The sequence below is a fragment of the Erinaceus europaeus genome, chromosome 13 (assembly GCF_950295315.1).
Source record: "Erinaceus europaeus chromosome 13, mEriEur2.1, whole genome shotgun sequence".
Lineage (NCBI taxonomy): Eukaryota > Metazoa > Chordata > Mammalia > Eulipotyphla > Erinaceidae > Erinaceus > Erinaceus europaeus.
The window spans coordinates 43,006,369-43,022,197 of NC_080174.1; the positions used below are offsets into that span (position 1 = coordinate 43,006,369).

The following is a 15,829-nucleotide window of genomic DNA, read 5'->3' on the forward strand; positions in this document are numbered from 1 at the left end:
AATTGTAAAACGTTTATCTAGAATAACTAGTTAACAGTATTTTAGCTTTCAAACTTAACTTATACTTACTATGTGGAATTCTTTTCTAGTCACTATGCCAGGATTGTGAATATAATTGTCCTTAAGAGGCTTTTTTCTCCCCCACTAACTGATGAATCATTTTCTTTATTGTCAGCATTAGGGTGCAGGATACTATAACCTTGCACACATTTTCCCAATATATTTATACACTTGATACTGGCAGAAGCCTTTTCAGAAATTTGCAAGTACTTCCTGGCACTGTAAGCTAACTCTGTTGAATTTCTCATAGAAAAACATACTAGTGGGTTTTTATTGCTTGTTTTAAAATCAATAGCCCAGTGCAGAGAAACATTTTACATAATGTTAAAAATTAGTATTCATTAGCTCAAGACAAAGTTGGAAATACCTTTTTGCCATGGATAGTGGAGTATATAATTGAAATCATTGCTTTAAAAAAATGGACTAGTGGTTCTCGGTTAATATCTGATACATCCTCTATCTGAGGACAATATTTTACATGGATTTTTGGAGTAGGGAGATGGAGTAGGAGCTTGCTCTGTCCACTCCGGAAAAATAAATAAATAAATGAATGAATAAATAAGCTAATGGGAGCCCGGTGGTAGTTAGCAGGTTAAGTGCACATGGTATGAAGCACACGGATCCTGGTACGAACCCCGGCTCCCCACCTGCAGGGGGATCACTTCACAAGCGCTGAAGCAGGTCTGCGGCTGTCTATCTTTCTCTCCCTGTCTAACCATCTCTTTCGATTTCTCTCTGTCATATCCAACAACAACAATTAAAAAAACACAATAACAATAATAAAAACAAGAGCAACAAAAATAGGAAAAAATGGCCACCAGGAGCAGTGGATTCGTAGTGCAGGCACCAAACTCCAGTAATAACCCTGGAGGCAAAAAATAAAAGTGCTAGTATTTTCTAATAAACTTACTTGATCTTTTTTTTTTTTTCCCTTTAAGCCCAAACCTTGTCAGTATTGCAACATAATTGCAGCATTTATTGGCAACAAATGCCAGCGATGCACAAATTCAGAGAAGAAGTATGGGCCACCTTATTCTTGTGAACAATGTAAGCAGCAGTGTGCTTTTGACCGAAAAGATGATAGAAAGAAGGTAAGTCTCTGTTTTTTCTTTTTATTATCTTTTTATTTATTTATTGGATAAAGATAGCCAGAAATCGAGAGGGAAGGGGGTGATAGGGAGAGAGACAGTGAGACTCCAGCAACACTGCTTTACCACTTGCAAAGCTTTTCCCCCTGGGGACCGGGGGGCTCAAACCCGGTTCCTTGTGCTCAACCAGGTGCACCACCACCTGGCCCCAACTTTTGTTTTGTCAAGAGAAATTAAGGTGAGCAAATTGTATTAAAAAGACAATCAACAGGGGCCAGGCGGTGGCTCACCTGGTTGAGCATATATATTACAATGTGCAAGGTCCCAGGTTCAAGTCCCTGGTCCCCACCTGCAGGGGGAAAGCTTTGCAAGTGGTGAAGCAGTGCTCTAGGTGTCTCTCTGTCTCCCACTCTATCACCCCTTTCCCTCTTGATTTCTGGCTTTCTCTATCCAATAAATAAAGATAAACAGAAAAATGTTTTAGTTCTTCTATTACTGACTTTAAAGAAGACCCTCAGCTGTTGTTGTTTTCAAGTAGGGACTACTATAATCTTTTTATTGTTGTTTTTTGTGGGACCAGGACATTACACATGTATGATTTCACCACATCAAACCACTTTTTTCACTCTGAGAGAGAGAGATGGCTTCCTTATTTCCCATAGCACCTCCCATGTGGTGCCAGGGTTTGAATCTGAGCACACACATGGCAGTATAGTCACCCTCACCTGGTGAGTTATTGCTCTGGCCCAACTGTTAACATCTAACATTTCATGAGTTAGTGGTGCACAAGAGTCTGAATTACAGTGATCCCATAAGTGAAGCAGTTGTTGACAAAATTCTGTAGAGTTCTGTAAAGGAAAGATTGTCTTGATCTGGAAGATGCTCACTCAAACTGACTAGACTCATTAGTGAATTAGAGGTAGTGAGATTGCAAAAACCCCTTTTACTAAGAAATATATATATATATATATATATATATATATATATATATATATGTCAGGAAGAGCTGATGAAAGAACTTGCTTGGATGGTGCACTGCTTTAAGATGTATGACAGGTTCAAGAGTCTTTTGCATAACCATTATGCTATTTCCCCCAGCCTACAGAAGACTTTCATGCCTGAGGCCCTGAGGTCCCAGGTACAATCCCTAGCACCATCATAAACCAGAGCTGATAACTGTTCTGGTCACTCTCTTCTTTCTGTATCTCTCATTAAAGTAATTTTTTTTTTAATGTATGTAACTTCTTTTCTACCTCATATGAGAAAAAATATATAAGAAATCTTAAAGTGAATGAGATAATGCAAAGAGATTCTCATGCCTGAGGCTCCAAAGTCCCAGGTTCAATCCCCTGCACCACCATAAGCCAGAGCTGAGCAGTGCTCTGGTGTTTCTCTCTGTGTCTTTCTCTCTCTGCATCTCTCTCTCTCTAAAATAAAATAAATAAATAAATAAAATGAATAAGATAAAGTAAAATAAACAAGAACTTTATGGACTGGTAAGATAACTCACTCGGTTGAGGCTGGGCGGTTGTGCACATGTTACCCTACAAGAGGACCTTGGTACAAGCCCAACTCCCCACCTGCAGATGGGAAGCTTCATGCGTGGTGAGGCAGTGCTGCAGGTATCTCTCTTCCTCTCTATCTCCTCCTTCCCTCTTGATTTCTCTCTATCCAATAATAAATAAATAAATATGTGGGTCGGGTGGTAGTGCAGTGGATTAAGCACACATGGTACAAAGTGCATGGATCGGGGATCCCAGTTTGAGCCCCCATCTCCCCACCTGCACAGGGGGTTAGGGGGCTGGTCGCTTCACAAGCAGTGAAGCAGGTCAGCAAGTCTCTGTCTTTCCCCCTCTGTCTTCCCCTCCTCTCTCAATTTCTCTCTGTCCTATCAACAACGACATCAATAACAACAACAATAATAATAACTACAACAATGATAAAACAACAAGGGCAACTAAAGGGAAAAAAGTAGCCTCCAGGAGCAGTGGATTTGTAGTGCAGGCATCAAGCCCCAGAAATAACCCTGGAGACAAAATAAATATTAAAAATTCATTTTTTTAAAAAAGTGCACTTGGAGTAGTGCACTTCCTTTGTCAAGTTGACTACCCAAGATTGAGCCCAGCCTCCCCTATGCTGAAGGGGAAGCTTTAGTACTGTGGTGTCTTTCCCTCTGTCTTTGTATCTGTCTCTGTCTTTCAATCTAAAAAAGTCAGCCTGTCAGTGGGAGGAAACGTACTTTACATAAATGACAGTATGGCTTCCTGTGTTCAAGATGGCACAAGATCTAATTTCAGTAATAAAACATAAAAACTAAAATTTCATGAAATATCAACACATCTCACCCCCAATCAGAGTAACTTCAACTCGCTCTGCTGCCCTCCTACCTGTACAGGTACCCCACAAATGGCTTTGCCGCCTGAGTTCTATGCATAGGTGCCACAGTTTAAGAGGATTGTGGAAGCCTCATTCTGTTTTCCTAGTCCTGTGCCCTGGGGCATATCTGCTTCCCCCTAAAGGGATCAACTTTTTCTGTTCAAAGAAAATGCCACCATAGGCTACCACCAAGAGGCTCTAGAAGGTTCTCGCCTAGGCTGGGCAGTAGCGCAGCAGGTTAAGCGCACATGGCGTGAAGCACAAGGACTGGCTCAAGTATCCCGGTTCAAGTCCCCGGCTCCCCACCTGCAGGGGGTCATTTCACAAGCAGTGAAACAGGTCTTCAGGTGTCTCTCCTCCTCTCTCTCTTCCCCTCCTCTCTCGATTTCTTTCTGTTCTACCCAACAATAATAACAGCAGTAACAACAACAGTAATAATAACAACGATAAACAACAAGGGCAACAAAAGGGGAAAAATAGCCTCCAGGAGCAGTGGATAGTGCAGGCACTGAGCCCTAACGATAACCCTGGAGGCAAAAAAAAGGGGGGGTTGGCAGTAGCACAATGGGTTAAGCGCAAAGCATAAAGAACATCATAGGAAACCTGTTCAAGCTCCCCACCTGCAGGGGCGTCACTTCACAAGCGGTGAAGCAGGTCTGCAGGTGTCTATCTCTCTCCCTCTCTGTCTTCCCCTCCTCTCTCCATTTCTCTCTGTCCTGTCCAACAATAATGACAGCAAAAACAACAATAATAATAACCACAACGAGGGCAACAAAAGCAAAAGTTGGGGGGGGGAGAAGGTTTTCACCCATTGTTCTTTAGTATAAATCTTGTTTTTCATTTTCTGTTTCTTGGGGGCCAGGTAGTGGTGCACCTGGTTAAGTGTACATAGTACCATTTTCTGTTTCTCTTTTCCCTGCTGAATTTTCTTTTATTATTATTATTATTATTGGATAGAGACAGAGAGAAATTGAGAGGGGAGGCATAGAGAGGAAAGAGACAGTAATACACCTGCAACCCTGCTTCACCACTTGTGAAGCTTTCCCTCTTGCAGGTGGGGACTAGGGGCTTGAACCTGGGTATTTGTGCACTGTAGTGTAAGCACTTAACCAGGTGTGTCACCGCCTGCCCTCCCGCTGAATTTTCTTAATGAGTACCATAGAGATATTTGTGTCTTTTGAAATTCTTTTTTTTTAATTTTTAAATATTTATTTATTCCCTTTTGTTGCCCTTGTTTTATTGTTGTAGTTATTATTGTTTTTAGGGATATTGTTGTTGTTGGATAGGACAGAGAGAAATGGAGAGAGGAGGGAAAGACAGAGAGGGGGAGAGAAAGATAGACACCTGCAGACCTGCTTCACCGCTTGTGAAGCGATTCCCTTGCAGGTGGGGAGCTGGCTCAGGGCCAGCACTATGAATTCACAATTCTGGGTGGACATTTTCTCTTTTCTCCTCTTTACTTTTTTTTTCTACTTTATTTGATAGGACAAGAGAAATTGGGGTGGGGGGTGATAGAGGGAGAGAGGAGGGCCAGGTGGTAGCGCACTTGGTTAAGGTCACACATCATAGTTTGCAAGGACCCGGGTTTAATGTCCTAGCCCCCACCTGCAAGGGGAAGGCTTCATGAGTAATGAAGCAGGGCTGCAGTGTCTCTCTTTCTCTTCTCCTCTCTCTCTCTCTCTCTTTCCTACCAGGGTTATTGCTAGGGCTCTGTGCCAGCACTATGAATATACTGCTCCTGGAGTCCATTTTCCTTTTTTCATTTTATTAGATAGGACAGAGAGAAATTGGATGGAAGGGGAAGATAGAGAGGGAGAGAAAGATAGACATCTGCAAACCTGCTTCACCATTTGTGAAGTGACCCCTGCCTCCCTGCAGGTGGAGAACTGGGAGCTTGAACTGGGATCCTTGCGCTTCATACTATGTGCACTTACCCTGGTGCACCACCACCCAGCCTCTCTCTCTCTCTCTCTCTCTATCTACTCCACCCCTCTCAATTTCTCCTCTATCCAATAATAAAAATATTTTTTTTAAGTTAAAATAAGAGTGGGCCAGGAGGTGGGACAGTGGATAAAGCATTAGACTCTCAAGCATGAGGTTCTGAGTTTGAACCCCAGTAGCACATGTACCAGAGTGATGTCTGGTTCTTTCTCCTCTTACCTTTCTAATAAATAAATAAAAATCTTTTTAAAAATATTGGGCAGGGAGAGTTGGGCGGTAGCACAGTGGTTAAGCGCAGGTGGCGCTAAGCACAAGGACCGCCATAAGGATCCCGGTTCAAGCCCCCGGCTCCCCACCTGCAGGGAAATTGCTTCATAGGCAGTGAAGCAGGTTTGCAGGTGTCTGTCTTTCTCTCCCATTCTCTGTATCCCCCTCCTCTCTCCATTTCTCTCTGTCCTATCCAACAACGAAGACATCAATAACAACAACAATAAAATAACAAGGGCAACAAAAAAAAAAAAAGAAAAAGAGAAAATGAATAAATAAAAAATTGGGCAGGGAGACTATTACATGGGGAAAGCAGAGTCTCTTCAACAAATGGTGTTGGAAACAATGGGTTGAAACATGCAGAAGAATGAAGCTGAATCACTGTATTTCACCAAATACAAAAGTAAATTCCAAGTGGATCAAGGACTTGGATGTTAGACCAGAAACTATCAGATACTTAGAGGAAAATATTGGAAGAACTTTTTTCCGCATAAATTTTAAAGACATTTTCAATGAAACGAATCCAATTACAAGGAAGACTAAGGCAAGTATAAACCTATGGGACTACATCAAATTAAAAAGCTTCTTCACAGCAAAAGAAACCACTACCCAAATCAAGAGACCCCTCACAGAATGGGAGAAGATCTTTACATGCCATACATCAGATAAGAGTTTAATAACCAACATATATAAAGAGCTTACCAGACTCAACAACAAGACAACAAATAACCCCATCCAAAAATGGGGGGAGGAATTGGACAGAATATTCACCACAGAAGAGATCCAAAAGGCCGAGAAACACATGAAAAAATGCTCCAAGTCTCTGATTGTCAGAGAAATGCAAATAAAGACAACAATGAGATATCACTTCACTCCTGTGAGAATGTCACACATCAGAAAAGGTAACAGCAGCAAATGCTGGAGAGGGTGTGGGGTCAAAGGAACCCTCCTGCACTGCTGGTGGGAATGTCAGTTGGTCCAACCTCTGTGGAGAACAGTCTGGAGAACTCTCAGAAGGCTAGAAATGGACCTACCCTATGACCCTGCAATTCCCCTCCTGGGGATATATCCTAAGGAACCCAACACATCCATCCACAAAGATCTGTGTACACATATGTTCTTGGCAGCACAATTTGTAATAGCCAAAACCTGGAAGCAACCCAGGTGTCCAACAACAGATGAGTGGCTGAGCAAGTTGTGGTATATATACACAATGGAATACTACTCAGCTGTAAAAAATGGTGACTTCACCGTTTTCAGCCGATCTTGGATGGACCTTGAAAAAATCATGTTGAGTGAAATAAGTCAGAAACAGAAGGATGAATATGGGATGATCTCACTCTCAGGCCGAAGTTGAAAAACAAGATTAGAAAAGAAAACACAAGTCGAACCTGAAATGGAATTGGAGTATTACACCAAAGTAAAAGACTCTGGGGTGGGTGGGTGGGTGGGGAGAATACAGGTCCATGAAAAATGATGAATGAAATAGTGGGGGTTGTATTGCTAAATGGGAATCTGGGGAATGTTATGCATGTAAAAAAAAAAAAAAGAAGTAGAAACGCAAAGCAGAAATTGACTGAGTTTGGAGTATGGCACCAAAGTAAGAAAGCAGAAGTATACTAGAGTTTGCAGTGAGTACCTCCCTAATACTTCCTCTCCACTTTTCCAAGCTTTGGGTCCATGATTGTTCAACAATTTGTTTGGCTTTGTATGTTAACACTCTTTTCAGTCACCAGGTTCCAGGTGTCATCAGTATGCCGGCCAGACTTCCCTGGATTGAAGACACCACCAATGTGTCCTGGAGCTCAGCTTCCCCAGAGACCCACCCTACTAGGGAAAGAGAGAGGCAGACTGGGAGTATGGACCGACCAGTCAACGCCCATGTTCAGCGAGGAAGCAATTACAGAAGCCAGACCTTCTACCTTCTGCAACCCTCAATGACCCTGGGTCCATGCTCCCAGAGGGATAGAGAATGGGAAAGCTATCGGGGGAGGGGGTGGGATATGGAGATTGGGCGGTGGGAATTGTGTGGAGTTGTACCCCTCCTACCCTATGGTTTTGTTAATTAATCCTTTCTTAAATTAAAAAAAAAAAAATTGGGCAGGGGTAGATAGCATAATGGTTATGCAAAGAGGTTATGCCTGAGGCTCTGAAGTCCCAAATTCAATCCCCCAACCACAATAATCCAGAACTGTGCAGTGCTCTGGTGTTTCTCTCTGTGTCTTTCTCTCTCTGCATCTCTCTCAAAAATATAATTAAGTAATTAATTAAAATAAGGGGTTCTGGGAGGTACTGCAGGGGGTTAAGCGTACATAGTATGAAGCTCACAGACCAGCATAAGGATCCTGGCTGGCTACCTACAGAGGAGGTCGCTTCACAAGCAGTGAAGCAGCCTGCAGGTGTCTTATCTTTTTCTCCTCCATCTTCCCCTCAGTTTCTCTCTGTCTATCCAACAACAACAATAACAACAAAGGGCAACAAAATGGGAAAAATTGCCTCTAGGAGCAGTGGATTCATAGTGCAGGCACTAAGCCCCAGAGATAACCCTGGAGGCAGAAAAACAATTAAAATAATGGGAGTCGGGCTGTAGCACAGCGGGTTAAGTGTAAGTGGCACAAAATGTAAGGACCAGCTTAAGGATCCCGGTTCGAGCCCCCAGCTCCCCACCTGCAGGGAAGTCACTAACTACAACAACAAAACAACAAGGGCAACAAAGGGGAATAAATAAATATTAAAAAAAAATTAAAATAAGATCCCAGGTTCAATCCCCAGCACCACCATAAACCAGAGCTGAGCAGTACTCTGGTCTTTATCGCTCCCTTTTTTATTAAAAATAATAGTGTTTTTAAAAATTAAAATAATAAAAAGATAGGGAAAGAGATAGACACCTGCAGACCTTCACCACTCATGAAATGTCCCCTCTGCAGGTGGGGAGTTGGGGCTCAAACCCTAATCCTTATGCAGATCCTTAGACATAGTACTGTTTGCACCCAGCCCTTGTCTGGTGTCCTCTCATTAATAAATAAATAAATAAATCTTTTTAGGAGTGAGGTGGCGCACCTGGTTAAGTTCACATTACAATGCACAGGGACCCAAGTTTGAGTCCCTGGTCCCCACGTGCAGCGGGAAAACTTTGCAAAGTGGTGAAGCAGGGCTGCAGGTGTGTCTTCTCTCTCTCCTTGTCTATCTCTCCCCTCTCGGTTTCTGGCAGTTTCTATCCAATCTATAAATAAAGCTAATAAAAAATAAATAAATAGTGGCGCACCTGGTTAAGCATGCACAGTATAGTGCACAAGGTCCCTGGTTCAAGCCCCTGGTCCCCACCTGCAGGGGAAAGCTTCACGAGTGGTGAAGCAGGGCTGCGGGTCTCTGTCTCTCCCCCTTTCTATTCTATCTCTCTCCCCTCTCAATTTCTCTGTATCAAATAAAAATAATTTTTAAAAATTGGGGGTTGGGCTGTGGTGCAGTGGGTTAGGCACATGTGGCGCAAAGCGCAGGGACTGGCGTAAGGATCCTGGTTGGAGCCCCCGGCTCCCCATCTGCAGGGGAGTCGCTTCACAGGAGGTGAAGCAGGTCTGCAGGTGTCTATCTTTCTCTCCCCCTCTCTGTCTTCCCCTCCTCTCTCCATTTCTCTCTGTCCTGTCCAACAATGAACAACATCAACAATGGCAATTATAGTGACCACAGCGAGGTTACAACAAGGGCAACAAAAAGGGGGGGGGGGATGGCCTCCAGGAGCGGTGGATTCATGGTGCAGGCACCGAGCCCAGCAATAACCCTGGAGGAAAAAAAAAAAAAAGAATAAATAAATAAATAAACCTTTTTATAAAATGAGCTCATATTAAGGAATATCTTGGTGCCTAACACCAACCTTACTTACATTGCATCACTGTATACTTGCAACAGCTTTGAAAGTACTTTAATCCCCAATAAAGAAATAAAAGAAAGAAAAAAGAAAGTACTTTAATACCTAGTATTGTCCCTTGTTTTATAGATGAAGAAATTAGCTCAAGGGAGGTTAAGTGACTTGCCCAAGGCCACACACCTCACAAGTGGCAGAGCTGGGACTTAACAAGAGGGTCTAGTTCCTAATACTCAGCTATGACATTTTCTTTTTCATCTCTGTCTTCTTGTTTTTTAGGTAGATGGGAAATTACTGTGTTGGCTGTGCACACTTTCATACAAAAGGGTCCTTCAGAAGACTAAAGAACAGAGGAAGCACTTGAGCAGCTCTTCCCGTACCAGCCACCAGGAGAAGGAACAGTACAGTCGACTGAGTGCTGGAAGCCATTATAACAGGTAAACTTCAAGATAAGTAGTGCTCATAGGTACAGCCAGGGGGAGTAGGTGAAATGTAAGACTTGTATGTTGGAGGCTCCTGGTTCAGTCCCTGGCACTACATGTGCCAGAGTGGTGCTCTGGTACCTTTCTCTTGAGTATGAAACTTACTCTCTACTTCATATGAAAAAAAGATATGAGAAATGTTAAAAAAAAAAAAAAAGAAGAAGAAGAAGACAAAGAAGAAAAGATATGTAACTGTGTTCAGGAGTATGATGTAATATACAACTAGGCATAGGGAGTAGAATTATGTATACATTTTCCTATTCTTTTTTCTTTAGTTATTAGACTGTAGAACAAATCGTCCTTATCTTATAACTCATGTATATTTCAGAAGGCAGAGCAACTTATATAGCATGTTAGAATTATTTTGTTTGGCTTATATTATGTCTGAAATGTTTGTGGAGTCTACTCAGCAAACTTCTACAAACTTTAACATTACTACATCAAACTTTTACACACTTAAACATTATTTTCACATGTAGTACTTTCTCGTTCTTAGAGTGAATTATCTCCCTACAATACTAGATATTTCACTTTCTAGGAATCAAACTATTTATTTATTGCCTCCAGGGTTATTGCTGGGGCTGGGTGCCTGCACTACTAATCCACTGCTCCTGGAGGCCTTTTTTTTTTTCATTTTTGTTACTATTGTTACTGTTGTTGGATAAGATAGAGAGAAATTGAGAGAGATGGGGAAGACAGAAAGGGGGAGAGGGAGAGAGAAAAACACCTGTAGACCTGCTTCACTGCTTGTGAAACGACTGACCCCCCCCCCCCCCCCGCATGTGGGGACCTTGGGGCTCAAACCGAGATTCTTACACCACTCCTTATGCTTCACGCCATGTGCACTTAACCTGCTGCACTACTGCCTGGCCCCCAGGAATTTAACTTTTTTATGCATATTTGGCCAGGGAGTTGTTTTGATGTTAAAGTTCCCATTGCTTTAGTGGGATATAGTTTTGTTTTTTTTTTAGTCATTTCATCATTATCTTAAGCTTCCTTTAGGAGTATCTGTAATGTTAAGAGTTGTCTTTGGGACCAGGTGTGGCGTATCTGGTTGAGTGCACATGCTACAATATACAAGGACCCAGGTTCAAGCCCTTGGTCCCCACCTGCAGGGGGAAAGCTTCACAAATGGTGAAGCAGGGCTGCAGGTGTCTCTCTGTCTCTGTTCTCTATCTCCCCCTTCCTCACAATTTCTGGCTGTCTCTTCTATTAAATAAATAAAAATAATACATTTTTTTTTTTAAAAAGTTGTCTTTGAAGTAAATCTTGAGTTTGCCTGATTTTCTTTAGGATCATAAGTTTTTTAATCTCTATAATGAGGTAAATAACAATAATCTTCCATGGGGTTATTGTGAAGATAAATCATAACACATATATAGCAATTAGTTTTGCAACTGACATAGTAAACACTCAATACATTTTAGTTATTATTATTTTTACCATTCTGATAGCAAATTCTCATTTAGCAAATATTATTATGGGAATGAGATTCCACTAGGAATTCAGAGGTAAATATCAATAAGAGTATGCAGTTTGGTAGTGAAGATAAATAATATTTGGTAGTGGTAATAAAGTAATTGCAGGAAAATTTGATGATCAACAGAGTGATGACATAATCAAGATACAGGCATGTGAGGCAGTAGTGAATAACCACTTAGATGTTTTATCAGAGCAGATGTTTATCTGCTTTGCTAGTTATCGGTAAAGTTATTAATAAAGCACGTTATATGACTGAAGACCTAACTCATCTGTTAGAATGTGGCTCCTGACTTGAGCCCCAGTGTGCATATACCAGAATGGTGCCCTGACTTCTCTCTCTCTTTCTCATTTGAGACTCTGTGTCTTTCTAATAAAAAATTAATAAGGGAGTGCATCTGGTTACCATATTACCATATGCAAGGATCTCATCCAAGCACCCAGTCCCCACCTACAGGGGGAATCTTCACAAGTGGTGAAGCAGTATTTCACATCTCTCTTTCTCTCCCCCTTCTATCTCAGTTTCTCTGTCTCTATCCAATAAATGAATAAAGTAAAAAAAATTAATAATGTAAGAAAATTAGGTAGCTAATATTTTATTAAGACCAAAATTCTTGGGGAGGCCTATAGCAGAGACCTATTCCTGCATCCAGAACCTATGAAATTGACACTTGATTTTTTTTATTTATTTATTGATGAGATGAAGATGTAAGTATGTAATGTAATGTAATGTAATGTAATGTAATGTAATAAGATGAACATGTAATGCCAGAGAACAAATTTAGGACTTCATGCTTCCAAGCTCAAACTTAGCCACTACACCACCTCTCAAGCCATGCCACTTTGATGATTTTTAATCAGGAATCATTAGTTCTTGCATAGAAGAGCCACAGTATTATCTTGATCTTATTCGTGATGCTTGATTAATCTTTCAATTTCTAATTTATGTTTGTTTTTACCTTTAATAGCCAGAAAACACTTTCGACATCTTCAATTCAAAATGAAATTCCAAAGAAAAAGTCCAAGTTTGAATCACTCACAACCAATGGAGACAGGTAAGCCAGCTAGATTATGTGTATGTGCTCTGTGAAATGCATATACAGTTCTGAAACATGAACACATTTTTGGGTATGTGTGCAGAGCTAGTCAGTGGATCTTTTAGGTTTATCATACTAGTCACTTTATATCTTTTTTTTTTTTTTCCTGCCAGCGTACTGCTCAGCTCTAGCTTATGGTGGTATGGAGGGGATTGAACCTGGGACCTGGGAACCATGGGCATGGGAGTCTGTTTGTATAACCTTTATGCTATTTGTTTTTACATCTTATCTTACCATTAAAAGATAAGAGCATATACTGAAATTTTTTAAAACCTAAAGCCTAAGCTTTGAAGGCTAATTAATTTTCTTTCTTTTTAATTTTATTTATTCCCTTTCGTTGCCCTTGTTTTATTGTTGTAGTTATTATTGTGTTGTTACTGGTGTTGTTGTTGGATAGGACAGAGAGAAATGGAGAGAGGAGGGAAAGACAGAGGGGGAGAGAAAGATAGACATCTGCAGACCTGCTTCACCGCCTGTGAAGCGATTCCCCTGCAAGTGGGGAGCCGGGGGCTCGAACCGTGATCTTTACACCATCTTTACACTTTGCACCACGTGTGCTTAACCCACTGCGCTACCGCTCAACTCCCAATATATTTTTTTAATTTTTATTTATTTATGAGAAAAATCGGAAGAGAGAGAAAGAACCAGACATCACTCTGGCACACTTGCTGCCGGGGATCGAACCCGGGACCTCATGATTGAGAGTCCAAAACTTTACCACTGCACCATCTCCCAGACCACACATATACTGAATTTAATAGCAGTTGGATTCGGAACTCTATAAAGTAATTCCCTCAGTAACTCCTTTCTTTTTTTTTTTTAATATTTATTTTCCCTTTTGTTGCCCTTGTTTTTTATTGTTGTAGCTATTATTGTTGTTGTTATTGATTTGATGTCATTGTTGGATATGACAGAGAGAAGCAGAGGAGGGGAAGACAGAGAGGGAGAGAGAAAGATAGACACCTGCAGACCTGCTTCACCGCCTGTGAAGCAACTCACCTGCAAGTGGGAGACCAGGGGCTCGAACCGGGATCTTTATGCTGGTCTTTACGCTTTGCGCCACTTGTGTTTAACCCACTTGCACAACCATCCGACTCCCTCCCAAATTTTATTCTTTACTTTCCTCTTTTATTCTCAGTGCTGCTTCCTTTTATGAGCTGCTTTGTCCTGATGTCCCAAGTAACCCATCCATCTTGGTACATGGGCTACTTCCCAACAGAGTATTGGAGCCAGCTATTTTCCTGTTCCTCCAATTTGGGCATCCTGAAGTAGGACCATCTGAAACACTCTTCCCTAAAATTCTTGGAATCATCTCCATTCTGAATATTCTTCTCATTCTTGGTTCTCCCTGCCAGCCACTGGTGGATATGGGAGCAGACCAGCACACAGACTTATCAGGACTAAATTTTATTCAGGGAAGTGCAGAGCACCTATGAAGTGTATTCTTTTTGATTACCTTTTTTCATTAACTTGATTTCAGACTCTTAATAGATATTCAGACTGTGTAGGGGAAAGAAGTATAAAGAACATCTTTCTAATAAGCTTTACTATTCTTTGGCCATTCAGAAGAAAGTGCCACCTGAGAGGTGGCACAGTAAATAAGGTATTGAACTCTCAGGTAGCAAATGTGCCAGAGTGATGCTCTGGTTCTCTGTCTTATTAATAAATATTTCTTTAAGTGGGGTAGATAGCATAATGGTTATGCAAACAGACTCTAATGTCTGAGGCTCCAAGTTCCCAGGTTCAATCTCACACACCACTGCAAGACAGAGTGGAGCAATGCTGAGCAGGGTTGGGAATGTGTGAGACATATATATATATATAGTTATTGCATTATATTGATAATAAATTATGTTATATATGTGTGTATACTATAATGCATATATATATATATATATTAAGTAAATGTGCCACAAATTGTTTCATTCTATAATCCTACAAAAATTACTTTTTCTTATTTTTTAAATATTTATTTATTTCCCCTTTTGTTGCCCTTGTTTTATTGTTGTTATAGTTATTGTTGTTGTTGTTATTGATGTTGTTGTTGGATAGGACAGAGCGAAATGGAGAGAGGAGGGGAAGACAGAGAGGGGGAGAGAAAGACACCTGCAAACCTGCTTCACTGCCTGTGAAGCGACTCCCCTGCAAGTGGGGAGCTGGGGGCTCGAACCAGGATCCTTAATGCCGGTCCTTGTGCTTCGCACCACCAATGCTTAACCCGCTGAGCTACCGCCCGACTCCCCAAAAATTACTTTAAGAAGTGACTCTGAATGTCTTGTTATTAAAAGTCCTAAGCAAAGAGCCACAGCATTTATTTATTTATTTAATTTATGAAAGGGATAGGAGAGAAAGAACCAGCCATCACTCTGGCACATGTGCTGCTGGAGATAGAACTCAGGACCTCATGCTTGAGAGTCCAATGCCTCATCCACTACGCCACCTCCTGGAACACAATATTTATTTGTTTGTTTGTTTGTTTACTTACTGTCAGGGGTATCCCTGGGGCTTGATGCCTACAGGATGACTCCACTGACCCTCGTGGCTGCCTGCTTGTTTGTTTGTCTTTGTTTTGAGTGGTTTCTTTTATGTTCTTGTTCTCCACTTTGACCTTTGGAGTCTGTCTTCTTGCAGTTGTTCTCTGCTGTATTTCTTTTTAATCTGTTGCTGAACTCTTCACTCTTCAAATACTATTATGAATTTATAAATTTTCTCATTTCTGTGAACTTGTTTTAGTCCTCCATAATTCTTTTCAACTCAGTAAGCATCTCTAGAGTAATAGTTTTGAAGTGGGGAGGCAGGATGGTGGCACACCCAGGGGAGTGCATATATTACCTATATTCAGGCTCCCGTCCCCATCTGTCTCTTTTTTCTCTTTTCCTCTCTGTTTCTATCAGAAAAGAAAGAAAAGGGGGGGAAAATTTCATGTAGGCACCAGGACCCAGTGATAATCCAGGTGGTACAAACAAAAGGACCATATATGGCTTTGAGTTCTTCATTGGGAGGCTTATATAGTTCTGTTGAATTTGTGGTTTTCTTCAAACTGCTTTCTTGGTCCAACATTGAAGGCAAGTAATGTTTTTCCATTATATGATTCTGATTCAATGGGAAGGCACTAAAGCAGGAGGTTGCAGGGCCCTAATCAGAACTGGATAACAACCACAGAGGTAGAGAGCCTAT

At 41.3% G+C, this 15,829-nt stretch overlaps 2 protein-coding genes across 2 annotated transcripts in view; both read left to right on the forward strand.

The window, feature by feature from the left end:
* Positions 1–15,829, forward strand: part of STX12 (syntaxin 12) — a 190,939-nt gene that overhangs the window by 83,795 nt on the left and 91,315 nt on the right. The gene's annotated exons all lie outside the window — the stretch shown is intronic.
* FAM76A (family with sequence similarity 76 member A) overlaps positions 1–15,829 on the forward strand; it is a 42,186-nt gene that overhangs the window by 17,409 nt on the left and 8,948 nt on the right. The window contains exons 4-6 of the mRNA XM_007539034.3: positions 999–1,151; positions 9,874–10,031; positions 12,524–12,610. Coding sequence (XP_007539096.1) covers positions 999–1,151; positions 9,874–10,031; positions 12,524–12,610 — 398 coding nt within the window. The remainder of the gene's footprint in view (positions 1–998; positions 1,152–9,873; positions 10,032–12,523; positions 12,611–15,829) is intronic.